A 15,429-nucleotide genomic window follows, 5' to 3' on the forward strand; every position below is an offset into this window, starting at 1 on the left:
GAATATATTCCGGAATTCATCTGACAACATTGAGGAGTTTACCACATCAGTCTCTGGCTCCATTAGTGCATCGACAACGTGATCATACAAAAATACCCCAACCAGAAGCTATGGATTACAGGCACCATCCACACTGAGTTAAAGGATAGAGGTGCCGCTTTCTAGGAGTGGGACACTGATCCGGACGCTTATAAGAAATCCATCTCCGACCTCCGGCGATCGATCAAACAGGCAAAGCGTCAATACAGGGTTAAGATCGAAACCCTACTATGCCTGCACTGACGCTCAACGAATGTGGTAGGGCTTGCAAACTATCACGGACTACAAAGGGATACCCAGCCGCAAGCTTCCTAGCAAGGCTGCAGGGCTAGACAGAATACCATGATGTGTACTTTGAGCATGCGCTGACCAGCTGGCAAGTGTCTTCAATGACATTTTCAATCTATCCCTGACCTGGTCTGTAATATCAACTTGTTTCAAGCAGACCACCATAGTCCCCGTGCCCAAGAATGCCAAGCTAACCTGCCTAAATAACTCCCACCCAGTAGCACTCACATCTATAGCCATGAAATTCTTTGAAGGCTAGTCATCCTGGACCCACTCCAATTCGCATACCACCCCCACAAGTGACCAGCCTTTCAAAGAAATGTCATGGCTATAAATGTGAGTGCTACGGGATGATAGTCTTTTAGGCAGGTTAGTCCCCTCAAAGCTCATCACCAAGCTCAGGCCTCTGGGACTGAACACCTCCCGCTTACAACAGGATGGTGAACTTCCTGATGGGTCGCCCCCAAGTGGTGAGGGTAGGCAACAACACATCCGCCACGCTGACCATCAACACGAGGCCCCTCAGGGGTGAGCGCTGCTTAGTACCCTCCTGTGCTACCTGTTCAGCCATGACTCCATGGCCGAACACGACTCCAACACCATCATCAAGTTTGCTGACGACGCGGCGGTGGTAGGACTGATCACCAACGACGATGAGGCAGAGCTTCAAGTTCCTCGGTGTCCACATCACTAAGGAGTTATTATGCTCCACAACACACACACACACAGTTGTGAAGAGGGCACGACAGCGCCTCTTCCCCCTCTGAAAAGATTCGGCATGGGCCCTCAGATCCTCAAAAAGCTCTACAGCTGCACCATTGACAGAGTTTTGACTGGCTGCATAATCGATTGGTACGGCAACTGCTTGGCACCCGACCGCAAGGCGCTTATACTGAGGATGGTGAGTTCGGATCAGTACATCACTGTGGCCGATCTCCCTGCCATCCAGGACCTCTATACCAGGTGGTGTCAAAGACTCCAGCCACCCAAGCCATAGACGGTTCTCTCTGCTACCGCATATCAAGCGGTACCAGTGCACCAAGTCTGGAACCAACAGGACCCTGAGCAGCTTTTACCGTCAAGCCTTAATAAGACATCTAAACAAAATCCTAAATATCTAACGAAACGACTACCTGCATTGTCCCTTTTTTGCACAAACTCTCTTGCACTGACTCCATGCACACACACAGGACTCTACCCAAACACTCACAAATACTTAAACTGGCACCCCAACACACACATACACATAACATGCTCACACATGCATACTGATGACACACACATGCTGCTGCTCTTTATTATCTATCCTGTTGCCTAGTCACTTTACTCCTATCTATTCATACATACATACAGTGGCAAGAAAAAGTATGTGAACCCTTAGGAATTACCTGGAATTCTGCACAGATTGGTCATAAAATGTGATCTGATCTAAGTCACAACAAAAGACAAACACAGTCTGCTTAAACTAATAACACACAAACCATTTTATGTTTTCTTGTCTTTATTGAACACACCGTGTAAATATTCACAGTGCAGGGTGGGAAAAGTATGTGAACCCTTGGATTTAATAACTGGTTGACCCTCCTTTGGCAGGAATAACCTCCACCAAATGTTTTCTGTAGTTGCAGATCAGACCTGCACAACGGTCAGGAGGAATTTTGGACCGTTCCTCTTTATAAACAGTTTCAGTTCAGCAATATTCTTGAGATGTCTGGTGTGATCTGGTCTCTTGAGGTCATGCCAGAGCATCTCAATCGAGTTGAGGTCAGGACTCTGACTCTGTTGAAGCCATTCTTTTGTTGATTTACTTCTGTGTTTTGGGTCGTTCTCCTGTTGCATCACCAAACTTCTGTTGAGCTTAAATTGGCAGGCCGATAGCCTTACATTCTCCTGCAAAATGTCTTGATAAACTTAGGAATTCATTTTTACATTGATGATAGCAAGCTGTCCAAGCCCTGAGGCAGCAAAGCAGCCCCAAACCATGATGCTCCCTCCACCATACTTTTCAGTTGGGATGAGGTTTTGATGTTGGTGTGCTGAGCCTTTTTTTCTCCACACATAGTGTTGTGTGTTCCTCCCAAACAACACAACCTTAGTTTCATCTGTCCACATAATATTTTGCTACTGGAACATCCAGGTGCTCTTTTGCGAACTTCAGACATGCAGCAATGTTTTTTTGGACAGCAATGGCTTCTTCTGTGGTGTCCTCCCATGAACACGATTGTTTAGTGTGTTAAGTATCATAGACTCATCAACAGAGATGTTAGCATGTTCCAGAGATTTCTGTAAGTCTTTAGCTGACACTCTAGGATTCTTCTTAACCTCATTGAGCATTCTGCGCTGTGCTCTTGCAGACATCTTTGCAGAACAGCCAGAGAGTAGCAACAGTGCTGAACTTTCTCCATTTATAGACAATTTGTCTTACCGTGGACTGATGAACATCAAGGCTTTTATAGATACTTTTGTAACCCTTTCCAGCTTTATGCAAGTCAGCAATTCATAATCTTAGTTCTTCCGAGATCTCTTTTGTTCGAGGCATGGTTCACATCAGGCAATGCTTCCTGTGAATAGCAAACTCACATTTTGTGAGTGTTTATTGTAGGGCAGGGAAGCTCTAACCAATATATCCAACTGATTGGACTCCAGGTTAGCTGACTCCAATTAGCTTTTAGCCTAGGGGTTAGCATACTTTCTCCAACCTACATTGTAAACGATTAAATTATGTATTCAATAGACAAGAAAAATACCATAATTTGTGTGTTATTAGTTTAAGCACACTACGTTTGTCTATGGTTGTGACTTAGATGAAGATAAGATCAAATTTTATGACCAATTTATGCAGAAATCCAGGTCATTTCAAGGGGTTCGCATACTTTTTCTTGCCACTGTAGCTACTTCCATTACCTCGTACCCCTGCACATCAGCTCAGTACTGGTGCTCCCTGTATATAGCCATTTGATTTTTACTCTTTATTGTCATTTGTTATTCCCTGTGTCACTATTTCTATTTTATCTTTAAATAGTTTTGAAAAAGAACCTGTAGGTAAGCATTTCACTGTTAGTCTACATCTGCTGTTTACGAAGCATGTGACAAATAATATTTGATTTGGAAAAAAAAGAAGCTTTGGCTATGGTACAGAGGATATGTGAACAATGCTATAAAAAATGATGTTTTCAATCTCTGTAGATAAATACAGACTAGAATAGGCCTATTATTGAATTATAAAAGGTTTGGAAATAACCTAGGCCTATATGGTTTTTCAATTATTATTAGCCTATGGTTCTGGAAATTGCAATAAGCCTAATGGTAATGGGGAAAAAAACACGATAGGCTATAAGCATAGGCCTACCTTACAAGGCACTAGTTCTAGGCAATCCATGATGAAATGGAAATATTCCCAGCTATTTGATTGGGCTTGGTTGTGAGATTGATTGTCATGGTAGTTTGTCAATTCCGATACTATGTCAACGATATCCCTATCAGTGACTTTTCATTGGGGAGAGAGGAAATTACTCCACATGAGATGCTGCAAGGCGGTGAAAGGCCACTAGATGGCAGCAATGGCATAGTTGGGGAAACGAATCCTTGGTGGGCACAGTGTACGCAGACAGTTTTAATCATCAAGTCGATTATAATTATGAGCAGGCAGTTTCATGCGTTCAATAAAAAGATTAATTCGTTTTTGTTGCCGTTAAAACTAATGAATGGACCGCTATCACCTAACACAATGTATAGCTTACATTGTATACATTGTATATGTTGCCTTTGTCTTCCCTCTTACACATTTATTTCCATATAGGCACATTTAAAAACGCCAGATTGAGAAGCGTTGTGTGGCGTGTGTAGCCTATAATAAAATGTTTTATTTATAATGCAATTATAATGCAATTCAAACGAAAATAGGCTAAACACGAATGGCAGTAAAATTGCATAGAACATCGTAAACTAAAGATTTAGACAGTTAAGATTTTTAGAGGTGTAGGCTAAATAAAGAATTTCATCCGTTTCCGTTTCTTCCATCCTTATATGAAAGTAGCAGGTGATCCTTGTACATTTGAACAATTGTTTATTTTAAGAGACCTACATGCCCTCTTGCCATCAAATTCGTTCAACATTATCATTTCAAAATCGAAATAATTCTTAAACCTATAATGTTTTCCAATTATATAATATCGTACCAGTTCTACCAATTCCTAAATCTAAAGCATTGCAATGTAATCTAAAATAGGCCTACAAGCAACTTTTGTATGCTATTCAATTTCTTTACATATACTATAACATTTACCACAGACACATCTTCATTGTCCATGCTTAATTTCACCTAATTATGGCCTATATTGAACAATTAAAACGATATTTAGCACAGACTGATATGGAATATAGAAAGCTCCACCCTGCAGCAGACACGTCCAATCACATTTTGAGATTTAACAACTGAAACGCTTCATTGGCTCTTGCTATGAAGGCGGGGGATGTTGACGTAAGACCCTGACGTCCAATCAAAACAGACACCACACCCCATGTCTCATGACTATTCACAACTGAGATTACCATTGAAAATATTCATTTCAAAAGACACTGTGGGCTACAGCCTTCACTGCTCACAGGAACCCTTTTCGAAGAAACAAGAAAACAGTGTCAAATTAGGTATGATAAATGGAACAAGAGCCATTTTGACAACAAAAAATATACATTTTAATTAGCTTGACAACAGGCAGACTACATTTGAAAAAAGAAGCTGTCAATAGAAATCAACAAAGCGAAAAATTATTAGCCTCTTCTTCGTTGGCGTTAAAAATTGAAATATTAAAAGTGTATTTGTCCATCATAGACTAGTAACAAAACATGTTATTCTTATAGTCCTAATGGTGTTCTCAGTGCTTTAGAAAAAACATAGGCCTACCCACCTACGCCAACTTCGTTTTAGTATGAACACAAAATAATTCTAAAACATAAATTAACATGGGGTAACCTGACTTTCAACTAGATACAGGACTACTGTAACACTACACAGGCTATTGCCTTTTTCTGTTAAACTTACAAAGCTTTAAAAGTGTAGTATAACATAACTTCATATTTCAAGTTCTCTGTAACATAACTTCATAATTATTGAAGCCCAAGCAACAGTTTCCCTAGTTGTGTAGGCCTGCACACATTACAACAAAATGCAGTTGATTTCTTGGTTTGGTTAAAACATTTCTTTACAGAGTACTTTGGTGGGTTAAGGGAAATTAACAAATCATATGCTATAATATAGCATAATATCTTGCAATTTATTGCAAATCAAATAAATTAAATAGATTTCCAAAACAATACATAGAAAATGTCAGCTTGCCTTCATATGAAAAATGCCCATACTTGCCACTAGTTACCATAAATATAGCCTATTTAAGCATAAAACGCTAAATACACCTTTAATATTTACACATACATTCCTACTGTCCATTCCACTGTAAGACATTTGACCTTTGGACAGGCGGTGTAGATCATTTGAGTATTGACCACTTTATTTGTTCTTTGGCAGACTGCATTATCTGGAAAGAAAACCCCCAGAAAGAACACTTTCAGATTCAGTGTGGAAAAACAACATTATCACAGATCATACAGTAAGTAGCCTATTATAGTATGCAGTGTGTTATATTTATTGTTCATTGTGACACTTCAACCAGTAGGTGTCACTGTTGTATTAATGTGAATTTGAATGGAACTGCTCACGCCTTCATTATTTACATGAAATATGTGCTCCTTAAACTTGCAAGTGTAACATCAAACGTTGTAAGTGTATTTTGTGTAGTAGACACAAAAAAGTGACAGTCAGCTTCTCTGAGCAGACAAATGAATTTTGATCTTGCTTAGAAACAATTTAATTATATTCAACATCGGCAATGACATGATGCAAGTGTGACTCAGTGATTTATAAAATGTCACTCTTCCTGCTAAAACGAAATTCCACAAGAGAAACTAACTGCATTTTTTGGGCTGTTGAAACAGAGATGCATAGCATAAAACTACACACCAGGGGGCGCAAGGAACCCAGCTAAAATTATGAACTTGTGACTAGCGTTTACTGTCTACCTCTAGTTGTTTACGGTTTCGTTTAATGTTAGTGTTTATTGTTTTAGGTTTATTGTCAAGGTCTAGTGTTTTTATATAGGCAACATGACAATTCCATTTCTATTAGAGGATCGAAAGGTATTGTCATTGACGTTTGGTTCCAACAAGGGAGAGAAACTACCACAAGACAAATAGTTAATAGCTTTGGATATGAACCCTTCCTTGCAAGCAGGGTCTGACTCAGGAGTACAGGGCAGTCTGAAAGTCACACAGAGAGATGACCAGTATAGAACAGTCATGATGTGTCCATTCTATACACTTCATATCTATCTGCAACATTCTGGTCTTCTGAACACGCCCCAAGAGACTCAAAATGTCCCATGTTGGAGGGTGAGGAGTGAGAGGACTTACATTGGAGGTCATAGCCAATTTGTCCGTAATGTGCTGTGAGGGTTAAAGTAGAGGGTTAGGAGAAGAAGGAAAGAGGAAGTAACAGGCAGAACATTGCATGAAGGTAAGAGCAATTCAGCAGCCATGTTGATCATGCAATGTGGCCCATTCCATAATTTACTATGCAGGTGTGAGCATGGCATCAAATCCAGATGCAGGTTAGTTCATGCTGGCAAAGCTGGCAAAATGATATTGAAAGCATTCTGTATGAATGCAGTGTGTTTGGCACTCAAAGACTACACGATTCAAATGGATAAATCTATGTTTGAATGCAGTGACTTTAGTCAAATGGAAACCCTATTGTAGTATGATGGCATGTAACTGGACCCCATCTTTTAAATCAACCTTCAAACAATCCGGTACTATGAGTAGTAATATGATTGTTTTCAAATTGAACAATACTGGGAGACAATTATCCATATATTGTGTACTGTGGCTTTATTCTACAGAACATTTAGTATAGAAATGATGAAAATGGGTAACTGGAAAGACACAAATCAGGGCTGGGGTCAAATCCATTTAAAATCCAGTCCATTCAGGAAGTACACCAAATTCCAATTCCAAAGCATTGAAGATAATTTGAATTTGGGTGTACTTCCCGAATTGACAAAAATTCAAAATGGAACTGACCCCAACCCTGATAAGAATCATGTTATAGTTTATATGCAATTAATATACTGTACATGACAGTATAATAGAAGGTTATGTCATCAGGTGTGAACTGAAATTAATGGCTAAAGCTGTATCAATGGAAAAGATAGTCTATACATGCAGTGACATTGCTTTGTGTGTGTGTGTGCGTGTGTATGACCTCACCTGAGCCACGCTCTGCTCTGACAGTGGGTTCTCATCCGCCTGGAATAGATACAGTAAAAGAGGGGACATGACGTCATAGCAATCACACACCATTAGGGGCTGTGTGTGTGTAAAGAGTCAAACACATAAAGCAAGCAACAACTAAGATAACATAATACCCTTATAACAATCATGTGATGCCTTGCATTGCTAATGTAAATGCACTCTGACACTGGTGAATATGTCAATGACCACCGCAATCCAATCAAAATGGCTGCCTCACACAAGGCATGCATTGTGCAAGGGAGTACTACAAAGGGCCCCGCTGCTCTTAAAGTGTACCAACACCTATGGTAGTTCCTGGAACCCCATACGGACTACCTGAAACACTATGGGTAACCTCAGTCTAACCACTGACAAACCCAAGCAAGACAGACTTAGTGGACAATTGTTCCAACATTGTGAACCTAAAGTGGCATGCTCTCTCACCATGCAGTTACCTGCACTGGATCTCCCTCAACAACCCCCCCTCTCCTCCCCTCCCCCCCTCACTCGCCCTCTCTGGTTGTTGGGGCAGTCTGTTGCTATGCACACTGGCTTCTGTCCGTCTGTCCATCAATGTTACCAACGATGTAATCAAAGAGGTCGAAGCCATAGGCTTGCTCTGAACCATCCAGCTGACAGTGTGAGGAGATGGGTGGGGTCGGGGGAGAGAGAGGACACATGTAAGAGGAAGATGAGATGGACTTGGGTGTTGAGGGGATGGTGGGGAGGGGGGCTGAAGACTGGCATTTGGTGTTGTGACATCAAATAAGTTAATTCATTTTCCTCAAACATACAGGTTATCAGATTCCACAACAATCCCACTAAACACAATCCCTACCTCAGTCGGTCCGAAAATATCATAATTTCCTATAGTCATCTGTGTCTTTGAGTATTGTACTCATATCAGAATCTGTATTCATCCATACAGTAGACACAGTCCGTGATTGTAGGTGTCTTACCCTGTAATTGACCTTCTGGATGACCTGTTGGGGGTCGCTTTCCAAGATCACCCTGGTAACACAATGCTAGGGTCAGTAACTCAGAGAACACAAGATATTGTACCAGTAACTCCCAAACCCCAACTCCATCCCATGAATGATACCTCAAATCAAAGTTTATTGGTCGTGTACACAGTTTAACAGATGTTATAGCGGGTGCAGTTTAATTATTATGTTAATAACTCCTAACAAGGCAGTAAAATGTCAAACAAGGACACAAATAATCCAACATTTTTTCAAAACAAGAAATGTGGGAAAGAATCCAATTATCAACACAAATAGCAATGTAACATTAATCCAAATGCAATCTATACGTTACCCCCCGTCGATAATTTCATCCACTACTAAGAAGACTCCGTCCATGTTGTCCAATAGACACCTTCTCTCCACATTTTTCCTGGAAGAAAACTTGATTGACTTACTTGAATTGTAGTTAGTATGTGGATCCCAATCTGTGATTGGGTCTCATATTATTGCCTTGTGACCAGAAATGTAGGGGACACTACTGCTCATGTCACCTTAGGCTATTCTGTACATTTCAAACACCGACTTATATTAACTTCCTGTAGTACCAGTTGTCAAGGTTTGAAATGATACTTAACAGTTGGCATTTTGTTTTTTTTTGTTAAATAGGAGAAAAACTGCATGAAATGAGTAGAGAGCAAACAGATGAATTGACTCTCTCCCTCCCTGCATTGCTACTGCATTGGTTTCTATGGTAACGGCTCCAGCCCCTGTCAAGCTGTTCCACTCCACAGAGGGCTCTGGATGTGTCACTGTCATCCGATCATAATTTAACCCAAAATAAACAATCACTAACCTACTGCGGGCATCAACTGTTTCGGTTCCCCATATTTTTAACGCATGAAGGAAACAATTACAGAGTTACTCAAATCAGAAATGAACTTTTTTGACCTGTCCCCATATCATTTTGTTGACCTGTCCCCATATTTACAAGAGTGATGTTTTCACTAATTATTTACCCCCCAAAAAATGGAATAATCGTTTCTTGCGTGGCTGTTGACTTTGTTACGTTTTTCTCCTCGATGTTACTACAATCGTTAGCCTCTAAAGGTTGACTGACCTCCTCACTTTTAAAATGTGAGGTTACTTCAACATAGGACAACACTTGTACGCTTACCTTAGGATTTGACCGAGGGACTCAAACAGACAGTTCAGTACAGCCATGAGCATGAGCTATAGGAAGAGAGAGAGAGCAGTGGAGGATGAAAGGAAAACAAGAGAATTGAGAGGTATAGATGGAAGCCAGGAGAAATAAACATAGAAAGGGTGTGGGAAAGAGAGAGCAAAAAGTCAGGTGTGGTTGAATCACTCTGCTTGTTGTATATAAATGCTGAGATGCCATAGAGGGGCTGGTATTTCGCTAGCAATGTACACAGCAACAAGAAGTGCTAAAGAAAATGAAATTATCAGCCACTTATTCTCATGGGCATTTTCTATATATAGGGTCTCCATTGATGACGTCATGCAGACAAATGACCTGTGGCATGTATTCATGGATGCCAATGGCAGTCAGGCTTCCCCAAAAATGTACCAATATATACAGTATATATTTTTTTAATCTTTTGTCTCTCCGAGTTTAATCATTTTCATTCAATTTCCAAAAGAGGCTGAATGCATCTCACCGGAGAAAGCATCCGAGCGAGCCAAACAGCAGCCCTCTGTCTCTACGTATCGGCCATCTATCTGATGCCATCTGGTCCAAACTAGTATGACATTGTTGCCACCTGTAGCATTGAATCCAAGGGAAGTCAGTGAGCATTTGATTTAAAACGTTTTTTAAATTGTTTTTTATTGCCAATCAACATTGAGCTAAACTGAGCTCAACTGTGAATAGTCCTGGCGCACCAAAAAAAAGAACAAAAAAAAAAGGGAAGCCAGTCTGGATTTTGGCATCACTCCAATCAAATCGCATTGTGAGCATACGTCATTGACAGAAACATCTCATTGTATTGTTGTCCTCCGGTGCCTAGCTAGCAAGTTCAAATTGGCACTTTCCTAAATTAGCCATGGATGGAGATAGGGATTTGGACTTGTGGTTGTAATGAATTATCTGTACTGGACAATGATTACAATGGCGATTCTGATCCAACCATTAATTAATACATTGTGCCCCTGGCCTGAGAGGATGGAAGTTCAATATGTAGCTAGGTGTAGTAGGCTAATGTTAACTAGCTAACGTTGCCTATGAAAGGAAGTTAGGCTAGCTAGCAAGCATTTTTGCCAGGTAGTCTAGGACAACAAAAAATAAGTGCGTACTGTATAACAGAGTGATAGACCGTTTTGTCAACATGAAAGAGAGGAGGATGGCATTGTCGTTTCTCTACAAGTAGGGTGAGTCAACATGTTTTCCTACTCGCACGAATGCGCATGCACACTCACACAGAAATCCGAACCATGGACAGCCACATCATATATAGCTTACGTTGATTGGACTAAATTGTTTTTGGTATCTTTTAGTTGTCACTGTATTAGACTAATCAGGGGTGACTTGATGTTGAAGTTGAAATGGTGCTGGAGTAGTGGATGCAGCGCTTTGTGGATTTCACCAGACAGAGGTTGCTCTGCGGTTGTGTGATAAAACAAAGGTGTGGTTGAATGTATTCTACCACTGAGTCTTCTTATTGTCTCGGCTTTCAGGCATATATACACACACCTAATATATATATATATATGTATGTTGGGTGGCAGTGTAGTCTAGTGGTTAGAGCGTAGGACTAGTAACCGAAAGGTTGCAAGATAGAATCCCTGAGCTGACAAGGTACAAATATGTCGTTCTGCCCCTGAACAAAGCAGTTAACCCACTGTTCCTAGGCCGTCATTGAAAATAAAAATGTGTTCTTTAACTGACTTGCCTAGTTAAATAAAGGTTAAAAAAAAAAATATGTGTGTGTGTGTGTGTGTGTGTGTGTGTGTAATGTGTATATATATATATATATATATATATATATATATACACACACACACACACATATATATATATCACGGACGCAAGACATAATAATTAGCAGGTTAAAGATGAAACAACGCAATTATCACAACACAGGTTGTAATAGGGGGGAAGCCATTTTTACCCATGCACCACTACTGAAAATGACATGTTGCTTTCTGAGATCCGAATTCTAAATTGATATGCGAGGGCTTAACGCAGACTTTGTGTGAATTATTATTGATGTCAATGCAAGATTAGTGCAAAATACTTGAGTTGCATGCGGACTGCGGATCTCAAGTCAGGATACGGGCCATAATGCAGTCTGAAGCACCAGTCTAGCCTTGTACTCCTTCTGCATCTGAAGCCCATTACCTACCTCATTCTCCTGTGAACTGCCCACCACGTAGAAGAACAGGTCAATGCTGCACTTATACACGATCGTCATCCCCTCCACAAAGGCAATCTCATCTGCTTAGAGAGAATGAAAGAGCGAGAGAGATAGAGAGCGAGACAGAGCGAGACGCTGAGATTTCAAGCCATCAAGTGACCTTTATTGCAACGTTAAAGCACATCCACACCTTATTCACATATACAGACATACCCAAGTGAGAGGTTTCATGGAGGTCGCCAATAATGGAGGCTTCCAATTTAAACGAGTGTTGTCACATAAAATGCTAATCTCATATGTGTGTGGGGAAGAAGGGATGGAGAGGAAGGAGGGATATCGAGATAGAGAGTGGGTATCCTCCTTAGGGGCAGGTGGACCCGGGGTGTCAGATGACTGCTGTGAATTTCATTGGAACAAAAGAGTCTGAGAGCTGTCTGTCGCTGAACTGGTTCCCTCCCCTTTTGTTCACTGTAACGTGAGCTTGGGAGGACTGAAGAACCAATACTGTTTCTCAACTTTTAGACAAACTAACCAATGAGGGTTGAGCCACAGGCTAATAGTATATAGCTAACACTGCCTCATGGTTTTCTATGGTGGAGGATACACAGAAGGTGTGTGTACAACAGGTCGTGACCTAATAATGCTTTATACACAGTATCCTATTGACAAGAAGCCAAAGAAGACTGGTACACATATGCAATGATTTACATTATAATCCTGTTGATACTGATTTCACTGACAATGCACATCTTCTCAACTCTCACCACATTGCTAGAAGCTTAAAAAAAAAAAATATATATATATATATATATATATATATATATATATTTTTTAAATCTTAGTGGTTCATTAAAACTATAAAATGGACCAGAATATCAGGCCTCAAGCTCAACTATCCACTCCAATAGTCTCCTGGGACATTTTTATGGGGTAAAAACTTACTGTCAGCTTTGTGTGTCTTGTTGAAAACGTTCTTTTCAAAGTTCTTCTGTTCCTTCATGGAGGGGTAGAGCTCTTTGTCGTAGTACTAAAACACAACAAAAGACAGAATTTTGAGTCATTCGTTATGATTAATACACCATCTACAACAAGTGCTCATTTGGGGCAGTACTCACAATGTCGACTCCACAACAATAACCAACGTGGGTCGCTATTGGACAACTGTTAAAAGCCTACCTTTGATAGAAGTCTATTGCCATCGTTATCCAAAATGAAGACAGCTTTCACTGTGTAAAGTGAGGGTTCCTGAAAGACAGTATGACCACATGTTGACCAGAATCAAGGACAATTTGCATTTCCATAGGACCTAGGCATACTGAACACATTCCTAACAGTTATTACTAGAGCACTGATGATGATTATGATGATGATATTGGTGATGATAATACAGTCAAGTTATTCAAAAGCATGAGGAATACGACAATATCAGGAAGAGATGCGAGTGTAGATGACGATGGTCCCAGAGCCTTCAGTTACTTCCATCCCACGGTGCCTTGGTTGAACCGGGCCAAAGTTCTGTTATGCACTGACTACCACAGACTCAGAGCCTAAGTGTATCACAGAACTTGGGCCAGGAACATCACATTCAGGACTTTAGAGTTGAACTGGGGAAAAGTCCAAACCAGTCATCCAGATGTCTATGGCAATTAGAAACAGTCAATAGTGGAACGAATTCCTTAAACATTTCAATGAGGTGCAGGTGTCAGGTAACCAGTCCTATGGTCCTTCGTGCAACATTACTTTATGCATTAAGTACAGTGATTATCAATATCAAGAGTGCATAACTTATTGAAATCCACATCCAGACACTGTAGTGTGCAGCCATGACTGACTACTAACAGAAAACACTGCAATTTACATAGAGCAATACATCAGTTAAAATGTTATCAGTAAAAAAAATATTTTTAAAAGTGTGTATATATACGAGAGAGAAAGAGATATCTTTTGAGGCTGGGGGTCAAGTGCTGTACAGCGGGTGTTAATAAACGAAAAGTAATTGCGGCCTTGTCCAGAGCTGCTTGTATTATTTAAAGTTTAAATTACAGTATAAAAAAAACAACAACTGTAAAGTCGAAACGTAAACCTTAATTTATCTTAGTACAATGATAATCTGTCTAGAGTTTACCTCAAAAGTGTGAAATTATTCTATACATATTTTGTTGAAAAACCCACCTGTGGAATCAAGTTTTTGGTAAGCGTAAAATGCTGCGCAACGCACCTCCTCCGGTTGAAACCAAATATCGTAGACGTGGCACACAATCTATTCAGTGTTCACCCTTCAATGCTTGGGCAGGGTGATGTCACAGTTATAGTAAAAGTATAACGGATAACCGACACCTCATGCCATTCATTTAAGTGTAAATCATAACAAATTGGGTTATAATATCAGATATGTGACATGGGGTAGCTTTTCAGACAGTATGCCCCTCTCTCTGGGATGATTTGGCAACTGTTCGAGTTTGTACAACAGCAATTGCCCATTGACGAGGAAAAAGTACAACACATGTTGCTGCTGGTTGTGGAATTTCAGTACGCTACACTCAAATAGCGCATAGCCTACATTCAGATAACAACGACAGTCGTGCAGAATACAGTACCTCCTAATGTCTGCTATCGCACCTGAAAAGATTAGATCCAGCCAGTCAGAGACCTCAAACAATCACGTCTTAGGCTGGCTATACTGTAAAATACTGAATACAACACTTACGCAGCAAAGGGCTATAATGAATGCTATTCAAGCAATGGCCGACGAGGCCTAATCATGCGTTTGCAAGGTAATGCTCGTTTAGAAATATGTTTAAAGCGCCATATCCCTACCGATTGCTTACCAGAGACGCGATCTCCATAGTGGTTCTCTGGTGTTGACGTGGACAGGTTTGAGCTGTCATTCTAGTAGACCTCGCAAAATCCTCTGACTCATGGGTGGGCGGGCCTGGAGGAGGCTCCGCGAAACCAAGCCCTTCATTCGGCCATGTTGGCTCCCTCTAGTTCGTGAATGATGTTAGGTCCTTGTTCTCTAGGAACCACAATGGTGTCCGTTTCTTACAGCGGTGCTTTTACGCGTTACTCCAAAATTAACACCGATGAGGTTTTTGGTGACTTCACCTACTTCATATGGCCAAGCAGTGCATTATGGGACATTATGCATATAAATCCAATCAGTAGTATATTTAATCGCATGTGTTTAGTGCATGTCATACATTAATTACTCTTGTTACAAGTGAAAGCCTACTTTATTCTAAAATATGTGATTCAATCCATGTTCCGAGGCATGTCTGGGTTACCCAGCGCGGATGTCATTATTTTCCTAGTTCATTCTAACACGGCAGATGGCAGCAATGCACATAGGGATGGATTGACAGACAGCACAGACAGTATGATATTCTACTTTCGAGCCTGCGCACGGCGTGGCTGTGTGT

The 15,429-nt window shown here is 40.6% G+C and overlaps 1 protein-coding gene across 7 annotated transcripts; it reads right to left on the reverse strand.

Moving 5' to 3' along the window:
• Positions 1-4,998: 4,998 nt before the first annotated feature.
• Positions 4,999-15,090, reverse strand: LOC109893238 (coatomer subunit zeta-1). Of its 7 annotated transcripts, none has more exons than XM_020486361.2 (10): positions 14,839-15,090; positions 13,187-13,255; positions 12,953-13,037; positions 11,999-12,090; positions 9,811-9,866; positions 8,989-9,066; positions 8,631-8,682; positions 7,648-7,686; positions 6,793-6,825; positions 4,999-5,861 (listed from the first exon to the last, which is right to left on the reverse strand). In XM_020486361.2, the coding sequence occupies exons 1-10, from the start codon at positions 14,896-14,898 to the stop codon at positions 5,814-5,816; spliced, it is 612 nt and encodes a 203-aa protein (XP_020341950.1). In that variant the 5' UTR covers positions 14,899-15,090; the 3' UTR covers positions 4,999-5,813. The 7 variants fall into 7 exon arrangements, with proteins under 7 accessions (XP_020341950.1, XP_020341949.1, XP_020341954.1 ...); XM_020486360.2 differs by having other exon boundaries at positions 11,999-12,093; positions 14,839-15,029; XM_020486365.2 differs by lacking the exon at positions 8,989-9,066 and having other exon boundaries at positions 11,999-12,093; positions 14,839-15,045.
• Between the last annotated feature and the right edge of the window lie 339 nt (positions 15,091-15,429).

Source organism: Oncorhynchus kisutch, linkage group LG6, assembly GCF_002021735.2.
Source record: "Oncorhynchus kisutch isolate 150728-3 linkage group LG6, Okis_V2, whole genome shotgun sequence".
NCBI classification, from domain to species: Eukaryota; Metazoa; Chordata; class Actinopteri; order Salmoniformes; family Salmonidae; genus Oncorhynchus; species Oncorhynchus kisutch.